The following is a 10,260-nucleotide window of genomic DNA, read 5'->3' on the forward strand; positions in this document are numbered from 1 at the left end:
ATACATATATTTCATGTAGTATTCTCAATAATCCCCGACTCCCGGCATTGTAAATACAGTTCGGATACTATATTTTTTCAAGTCTTAAAAAGAATTGAAATACATAATTGATATATCATGCAGTTTGTGCAGACTTACATTTTTGTTTTGCCTGCATTTCTAAAGAAAGTAGTGGTGAATGTGGAAGTATTAAAATTGTTATTGTAGCAAATTTTGACTTTCATACAAATTACTAAATCATTAACACCGTACTTGATTGGCAAAAATTAACAGAAGCAAACGATAGTTCATGTTAATGATAATGGAAATAAAAAGAAAAAAAAGAGAAAAAAAAGATATATATAAATAAAAAGCTTTAAAAAATAAAAGCATTTCTATGGCTTTATGGGCCTTTATGAAAGGATTTTTGCGCGTTAGAAACAATTGTAGCTCCTTTTTAAGAAACGCTAAAATAAGGTTTATAGTACTAGCTACCATGATAAAACCAATGATTTGTACATATAAATTACTTAAATGACACCCAATGTTTCTAGTACAGTTTTTCTGTATAACGTGTGGCGCACATTTTTACCCATTTTACGAGGAATTCAGTACACACAAGATTTCTAACTATTTCTGTTCATTCTCGTTGTTTGAAATAAATATATATAATTAATCTTATAGATTAACTATTGCTAAAGAATCGAAACAATGAATTGTTGTTTTGACATATTTTTGTAAAGGTATATTAAGCGCACTGCTTTTTAATTGAAACGTAACACGCTGTTTTTGTTTTGTTCAAACTTGTAAATTTATATGAAATATTTCACTTTACAATGTAGCTTTTTTTGTTGTTGTTGCGTTTTTTTTTCGGAAAGCGCATTAATTTTTCTCATAGATTAGCCTGGGTTCCAGTCTGTCGATTTTTTATGTGCTTCTTGTCGGCAAATCGACATATGAGCCGCGTCACGACAAAACCAACATAATGCGTTTGCAACCAGCATGGATCCAGACCAGCCTGCGCATCCGTGCAGTCTGATCAGGATCCATGCTGTTCGCTTACAACTCTATAACAAGTAGAGAAACTGATAACGAATAGCATGGATCCTGATCAGACTGCGCGGATGCGCAGGCTGGTCTGGATCCATGCTGGTCGCAAACCCATTATGTTGGTTTTGTCGTGACACAGCTCATATATTGATACTATCAAAACCAGTGATGTTGTGTTATCTCTGAGTATCGAGTATGAAATAGCGCGTAAGTTATGAATAAGCAAAAAATATATCAACGCCTGAATCCCAGGCTACTTATAGATATATATACGTATATCTCATGTAGTTGTAGTATACTAAATAACTCCCCACCCCGGGATTGCAAATTACGTAGTTACAGTTCGGATTCTTGATTTTTTTTAAGAATTAAAATGCATAATTAATACACCATGCAAATTGTGCAGACTGAATTATTATATCTTCACTGTATATTGCAGTTTATCATAAAATTTGATAATTTAAACATTGATGCTTTTCATCCACGGTAACTTTTGGTTAATGTCGCCTTGTCTTTTTGAACTTTTTTATATTCTATTGACTATTTTTTTTCTTTTTAAAATTGTTCTTCCGGAATCATGACCACGGTAACTTTCCGGTGTCCTTTTTTATACCATTTGGTTTTCTTCAAAGAAATATCTAAATTTATGTAAAATTTAGTTAAAATATTATGATTTTTCCAAATGTGAAATAAAATAGATGTGAGTAAAGTTATTTTTATTCTATTTTCGAAGAAATCTTCGGAACTCATTATTAATAGAATAGAGTATGACCGTAAGGGCATATTTGCTCCAAATGAACGATATTTTAGACATTTTTATAGGGTATAAGATTTGTATATTCTGTTTCTTTCTATACTTAGAGCGCATGTATAAAGCCCTTATATAAGCGTTTGACATTAAAAGAAAACAAAAACAATTGAAATATGTTTTTTTTATTCTGAAAAAGTTATTTAATAAAAATAATGTGCTGAGCATGTATACATGTAAACAGTGATCGCCAGTCTTAACGTCACAGAAACGTCGTACGACAGCCCCAACCCTGTCGTAGAGCTGCGACATTTTCTACGACGTCGTAGGCTACGACAAACGTTAATAAAACGGTCTTAACGTTCTTCGACATGTCTGCGACAAAAAACTAGCCTACGACACGTCGTAGAGCGTTGATAAAACGGCCCCCAGGTTCTTTAGCGTGCCAAGTGTTTAAGCACCCATACACGGGACCTCGATTTAAAGTCTCATCCGAAAGACTGATTAGTAATTTTAGTTTGCCAGCCCGGGAATCGAACCCACAATGTCGAGATTACAAGTCTCGCGCTCTAACCGATTGAGCTATGCGGGCTGGCCAATGATACCGACTTTTACAGAGTATTTATATATAGGCAGTGGATCAGACATGTAAAAATGGTATTGGCCTACTTCGTAAATGAGGAAACGCTTGCGACGTCGTTAACGTCAAATTTCAAAGTTATACCGTCCGCCGGGTCACTTTACATGCAAATTGCATTAACGGCATAACATTTTCATTTGTTAATGCTTCTTGTTGGATATATTCCGATTTACGTTCCCTGTATTTTTATGTAAATGCATCTTACATGATATCCTCACATAGGTTCATATCGTGGTTAAATTATTAGGCATATGAAGACCATTACTATTGTATGTCCTGAAGATTTTAAAATTTATTTCCATTTATTAGACATACATATACATTTATAAGGAGGATAAAGCATTTGCTCTATTCACAGGGACGCTGTTCATTTCCCCTACACTATAGTCTAGTTTAATGATGATGATAACGCCTTACCATCAATTCGTGCTTAATTTATAGGCGGTATTTGTATGCTCTATCCCATGATTCAAGTTATCGAATAAATATTTTTCAGTAGATCTATACAATAAATATTTTTAATTATACAATATAAATTTTCAAATATACCACATACATATAGAAAATTATCGCACACAAATATTTTTTATGATTAACAAATATTTAGCAGGATTGAATAAATAGTGTGGTATAGAATATAAAATAATAATAATAATAATAATAATAATAATAATAATAATAATAATTATTATTATTATTATTATTATTATTATTATTATTATTATTATTGTATGCCAAACTTCTTAAGCACTTTTTTCATGCACATTGACACGTTCAAAAGTACTGTACAGTATAACTAAATAAATGATACAATATTTTAAAGAAAAAAAAATTAAAACATCAATATTGCTCAAGTCACAAATTCAAATCAAATGTGAGTTATACAATATAAATATTGGATATAGAACAAAAATTTAATTTATTGAATATTGTAAAGCTTAACATGCCATAATATAGATATTCTTTACCTATTATTTTATAATGGCAAGAACTATCCTTTAAATTTTAGCATCGATATATCATTATTTATGTAAAAATGGTCAATGAGATTCCCAGATTTCTTTGTATATTTAAAATGACCAATGAGAACTTTTTCTTATATTCAGTTCTTGTCTGTAAATTATACAGGAAATGATTTTAGACCGGTCATTGACCGGAAAACATACCAGGCATAGCTGAGAGAACAAAGAAGGACCATGTTTGATTTAAGTTATATAAGACACTTGTTAGTTTATTTCTTTCTGAAACTTCAAATGGAATAGCCTTTCGACCGTATGTCTGTACGTCTCGCCGAATAATATGCTAATGGTTATATCGATAAGTTATAGTCCTGATTTTTTTGTTTAATGTACGAGAGACTTAAATGTTTAAATGTCTTTTAAATTAAAAGTTTATCAGTTTAATATTTTCAAACTAGTAGGAGGTAAAAAATAACCCATTGTTTTAATTTTATTTCAATATGTATTAATGAGCCCCCCCCCCAAAAAAAAAAGCAACAACAAATCAAGAAGCGTTGTGTTAAATTAAAAATAATAAGGTTTCTGTTAAAGCTGTGGTCTTGTAATTTTTTTAAGTTAATTATCAACACTATAAAAATAGCATTTGTGCCCGTGGCGATTCTTATCAGCTACCCTGAATTAATACACACTTGCTTATCTTAATTAATATGTAATAAAATGTGATTCTGGTTCCTCTACTAAGACTCGGTTTTTTGTTTAGAACCATACTTATTAATTAATTGTTATCCTTAAATGAATCTCAGTGACAACTTAAAGAATATTATGAATGAGATTGGTACTGTACGGAAAGGCCGGTGGGGACTTTTCAACTTCGTGAATTCCCAATGACATCTTCGTGAATTCAAAGTTTTAACATTGTGAATTCATGTTTTCAACATACGAAATTCACGATTTTACGATTTCAACTTCATAATTTCACGAATTAACATTCACTTGAACTTCATGATCTAAGATTCACTAATTCACAATTTCAACTTCATGAATTGAATATTGAACTCTCAATTCAGGGAAACCGTTTTGTCTTTTGTGGCAGCAGATATTAGGAAATTCACGACAATTTGAATGAATTAATTACAAGTTGGTTCTACAAAGATTTATACCAGTTTATCTATATGATAGAAATGGAACAAAACAATACATATAACACGGAAATCGCAAATTTTATTTCAAAAGTATAGTTACTTTCACAATAAAAATAAATAAAGATTGATTAGTAGAAGTATGAATGTTTTAATTCCGCAACTGTTATTGCATTATGTAACTTAAAAACATAAAAATGGCTTTTGTTTAAATGCGTTTCAATAAAACATTATTAAACAACATTATTTTACAAATTGTCAAGGTATTCCGTAGTTCTTTAAACAGAACCGTAGCGATTTCAAGTGTGCTTGGCTATTGAAGTTGATCTCTGTCCCGACCATGCAGTTACTTCTGCTAGGAGCTGTACAAACATACCCCTACAGCTTACCCTTTGTGTCATTGAAGAGTACCTTTGAGAAAGGACATCTATATCATTGAGTTCACACAGAAGTGGACATGCACTGTTCACAATGTTCTTCCAGACGAACAATCGTCATTTGAAGATCTCGAACGACCGAATTTTCTGTGCCGTAATCCGCACGAACAACCATCTGCAGTTGATTTATTGTTTTAATGTATTCAATGTAATATCTTGAAATAATCTTTGGATCGTTATTTGTGTATGCTGCTCTCAGCCACAGCACATTTCTTGAGTAACCATCAATAGCCCCATGTATTGATATCCCAAAAGGTTTAAGCTTATCGTATCCGTCAATGTGAATAATAAAGTTAGGACCACGATTGACATATATTCGTCTGCGTAACCGACGCCTTAACCGTAAGTTGACACCAGCTGGGTCCATCGCCTTAACTATTTGTCTCACTGTGTCTTGAGTTGCAGCAACTTTACCTGATGACTGTAATACTCTCCAGATTGTACGGTAGCCCGAATTTGAGAAACCACAGTGGCAAAGTTGCCTTATAGCCCTCGGTAAAGGAGAGTACAAACCGTATCTTCTTAGTCCTAAGCGTTGAACGATCCGACGGATCTGTCGAAGAGTTATCATAATGTTGTGTGCACAGCAAATGAATCCACATATCTCTTTCCAGGTATACCCTAGCCGGAAGTAATAGGTCACGAGAGCATATCTTAATTTGTTTACTTTAAATCCAGGAAATACTGCTCCCACATCTTGATTTAAGAATAAAAATAACCAAATGTCTACCTGAAATTATATGAATTGTGAAAAAGAGTATAAATATCTAAAAATAAATTTTCCTATGCATAATAAAGGGAAACACAACAAGTCAGATTTTTTTTTACCCATCAGAATTTTCGACTTCGTTAATTTACTTTTCATAGAATTAAATTGAAAGATGCACTAATCGATTGGTAAACAATTAAAAGAACAAACGTGCAAGCTTTAGATAGTATAAAATATGTTCTTACCAGTAATTGTAAAACAGCCATAGGTCAGTGACAAGAAGAGAATGCGTATTGTTCGAATAGACACATAGAAATTCATTCACCTTTGCAGTTATATCAACATAAGGTATGTTAAGTTGCATGGCTTGATGTTGAGAAAATATTAACATTTTATCGACAAAAAAAAATATATCGATATAAATTAGATCGTCTTATGGAAAATGTAGACAAAAAAATGTGATGATGTCTGAACTGATGTCAGCAAGACGTAGAAAGTTTCAATGGCAAGACGCCTTATTTATTACGTTAAGCGACGACACAACACATCGTATCGCGTTAAAATAAGTCGACATGCACACATGCGTATTATCTCGAACACGGCATCTCGGGGGGTCAATTCAAGCTTCCATATGAAACAGATAATTTTTCCTAATTTTTTTATCTTAACAGCGATTCAGATTAAAAACAATTATGTTTCAAGTAGATATAAGGTCAAGAAATGAAATCAGATTGAAATTAGATCAAAACCTTAGTTAATAAAGAAATATAGGATATTTGTGCTTGGAGACAGCTCTGTCGTGAAGGAGGTAGTCATGTCTACCACGACAAAGTATCTCGTGCCTACGACTTAATTATCTCGTGGCCACGACTTAGTAACTCGTGGCCACGACATAGTATCTCATGGCCACGACTGAGCTATCTCGTGGCCAAGACATAGTATCTCTTGGCCACGACATAGCTATCTCGTGGTCACGACTTAGTAACTCGTGGCCACGACATCGTATCTCGTGGCCACAACTTAGCTATCTCGTGGCCACGATTTAGTAACTCGTGGCCACGACATAGTATCTCGTGCGCACAAAATAAATAAAAACACACACATGTCACCTTTGTGCCACCGTAGAAATGGGGTATCTACAAAGTTTCAGAACTTATAGGCCTTTTATCATTTAAAGTCCGCTGATGTTGATTGAATAAATGCATAGGATGGCAATCATGCAAGTGAATTATGTTTTGTGAATAACTGTCATGATTTAGCTCCAAAAAATTTTAAACTTGAAATGTGTGGTTAACGGAAACTACGCCGGTGCGAGTTACTGTTTTCTTGCTTCCGTGTGATCTCAGACCACAGAAAGAGAACCAGTCGCTGAAAATACCGAAAATCAGCGGATAAATACGTTTTTTTACAATGATGTAGTGGGCGGGAAAATGGGCGGAGCTTATTTTTTATCTCCTATTGCAAAACGTGTACAGCTGGATTATGCTTATTCGAATCATGATGGTCTGACAATGTAAAGCTAAAAAAGTAACATCTGTTTTTGCCGGCGTATTCACGAACAATGAGCATTCCGCAAGTTACGATGAACACTTGGTATTGCTACTCTCAGAAAAAAAAGTATTTTGTTGAAAAACATGTTTACAATTTAAATCGAATCTCAAAACTCAATCCAAGAATTCAACATTGGAGTTTACAAATTGTACAATGTATTTTGTCCGTAAACAAACTGTTCAACTCGATCAACAAGGCTGGATTGTTTGGCAACGAATAGCCTCCATATTTTAATGCATTTTCAAAATGTTAGATTAGATATCATAATTATACCCAAGCCGTATGTACATAATAATATGAGATTTTCTCATACCTCAATCATAATAAAGTTAAATATATCCTAAAGCAATTTTACAGTAAATGTTAACTACATTTTAAAAACATGAACTGTCCGGACCGTTGATAATAAAAAGGAGAGCATATAAACTTATATTACATTTTAATCTGACTATAATTATTCACGTTAATTATTTTAAAATTTCAACATTTCTATAAAAAAGAGCCAATGCCTGTTGGGGGCAACGCTTGACTTATTTACTTTTTCTAAAAGCAAACAAACACACGGTTTAAACAAATCTTTAAAAAGAAAATTAAAGAAAATTTTTTTTTCCTTTTTTAATTGTATAGGTCTGTCTAGTGACACTTGTTGTTTTGTCCAAGCATGAATCCTTTCCATAAATAAAATTTAATGACAAACTTAAAAAAAATAAAATCAAATTTAAATCATTTTACGGTTTAAGATCATTTAAAGGTCAAGGTCATTTCTAAATAATTCCACATATCTGTTTGATCACAAGTGTTGTTCTATCTACATATAGATTAAATCCGTATATGAATCATTGATTTATGACAAAATTCAATGCATTGACGACCTTAACGGTCAATGTCATTTAAAGCTCAAGGTCAAGCTCTGTTCAACTTGTTAGAATGTTTTATCGAAAAGGTTGTTTTCTACAAGTATGAAAATAATCCATTGATTAATTACCAAGTTACAGCCAATTATAGTGATAATCGGTAAAAATAAAATAATTTGACCTTCAAGGTCATATATGAGTCAAGGTCAATTTGAGTTTGATATACATAAAGGTCCTAACTTAAAAGATGTGTCTTTATATGAAGTTAATCCATTTCATAAATAACAAAGTAAAAGCCAGTTACAGAGAAAAAACAAAAGATAATTTCAAGGTCAATTTAAAGTCAAGGTTACATCTAAATTATTAAATATGTTTGGTATGAAGTCTTGTTTTGTCAAAGTTTAAATCAAATTAGGACATAAAAAAACATAATAAAAGCAATTTAACCAAAATTCAATCGGTCAATGTCATTTAAGCTCAAAGTATGGTTCAGTTTAAGTTTAATGAAGGCCTTGTCAAACATGATGTTTTGGGGGTTGGGGAACGGCGGGCATACACGGGGTTTTAGACAGAAGACAATTCCTGACAGGCGGGAATTTGACAAACTTATGGAGTCCGAGTCCCGGGTAATAGACTTTGGCCGGTTTTTACATCCCGGGACTCGGGAATTTCGATGCCACAAAATAAGAAAGGGTAGTAACCGCGAAAGGTCTAAAGACGACGGCGATATTTTTATTCGTGTTTTTGAAGTTGCAGACATGAACGCATGATGGAAGACTTTTTGAATTTTTCTATAGAGAAAATAGTGGAATGGGGCGAGAAGATTGCCCCAGAATTGGAATTTATATTCAAAGGTATACAGGGATTGTATTCTCCATTTATTTTCACCTATACCCAGACATAGTATGCATGGAGCCTAGCGGTATTCATGTTTGTCATCTGTTTTCGCGAATAGACCCATTTATTTTGCGAGACTGAGAGGCGTCATCACATGAAACTCACATATCTCGTATTAATAATACTAAATCCACAAAAGAACGTTCACTTTGCCTGTAGAATATAAACGATTACAGCAGAAAATTTCGTATTGAGTGACATAATGCAGTATGAATGAACTGATCAAGTGACACAAAACGGATATTGAAAACACACACAGAGATTTATTTTATTAACTATATATTTTTAATTATTTTAACGCCTATGCGACCAGTGCAGATTCAGATCAGCCTGCACATCCGTGCAAGGGAGTCCCAAACCAAGTGCTGAAGTCACGGGACTCCAAGTCAGTAGTTTCCGTGAGCCTTGTTAAAATATGATATTTAATTAAGCAAGTAAATGCATTATAAATTTATCAAAATAGATCTATATAATTTTTTTTCCAGATTTTATGCAATGGTTGACATATTTCAAAAAAGGTAATTTATTGTGAACTAACCTACAAATGAAATTGTATCCCTGCAAATTTCTTATTTGTCACATGCCTGTAGTTATAGTGCATATGTAGGGGTGATGGTTTAATTATGTAACAAAATATTCTTTTTTCAACTTTACAGTTGAGCTGTTGTTAATTGAACCTGATATCGCAGGCTTACTGAAATTGTGAAAAAGTATAATAAGAGGTTTGCATTGACCACTTTAAATAGCCAATAGATTGTTAAAATTTGTTCTCAGGAAGATTGTAGATGGATAATCGGGGTCTCAGATGAGCGTTCCAGAGCACTCCTGTTGTTCTTTAACAAGCTTCACATGATTTAGCAGCCATGTATTATCATCATTGTATTTTTCAACTGCTTGTCGTAACGAGGCTTTGAATCTTGGCTATCGGTTTCATCTTTATTGGTCTTGTATTGCTTTACGGTCATGACTTGCTCTAATTAAAAGTAAATTGAATCTGCAGAAACTACGTTAAGGCTTTGTTCCAATCTGATAAATGTGAATGTATTAAAATGTTGATTAATATTTAAACAGGTGAACATTTGGTTGGACCATTTGACGAGTGTTGCTCCTAACCGAAAAAGGCACAAGGCAAAGGCGGCTGAGACACGGTCTTTGAAAAAGGTATTCGGGCACAATGACATTATGAGTGGAATTTCATAAATGAGTCTGAGGCCAAAAAAACTTTTTTTTTCTGAAAGCCATACAAAACATAAGGGGTATTGCACTTCTGTGGTCTAAATATGTGTATTTTATCATT

General features: G+C 33.1%; 1 protein-coding gene across 1 annotated transcript; it reads right to left on the reverse strand.

The window, feature by feature from the left end:
- Window positions 1-1,096: 1,096 nt before the first annotated feature.
- Window positions 1,097-6,289, reverse strand: LOC132718067 (uncharacterized). Its single transcript, XM_060701684.1, has 2 exons — window positions 5,907-6,289; window positions 1,097-5,682 (listed from the first exon to the last, which is right to left on the reverse strand). The coding sequence occupies exons 1-2, from the start codon at window positions 5,925-5,927 to the stop codon at window positions 4,957-4,959; spliced, it is 747 nt and encodes a 248-aa protein (XP_060557667.1). The 5' UTR covers window positions 5,928-6,289; the 3' UTR covers window positions 1,097-4,956.
- Between the last annotated feature and the right edge of the window lie 3,971 nt (window positions 6,290-10,260).

The sequence above is a fragment of the Ruditapes philippinarum genome, unplaced genomic scaffold (assembly GCF_026571515.1).
Source record: "Ruditapes philippinarum isolate M1 unplaced genomic scaffold, ASM2657151v2 ctg2287_1_1_1_1, whole genome shotgun sequence".
In the NCBI taxonomy this organism is placed as follows: Eukaryota; Metazoa; Mollusca; class Bivalvia; order Venerida; family Veneridae; genus Ruditapes; species Ruditapes philippinarum.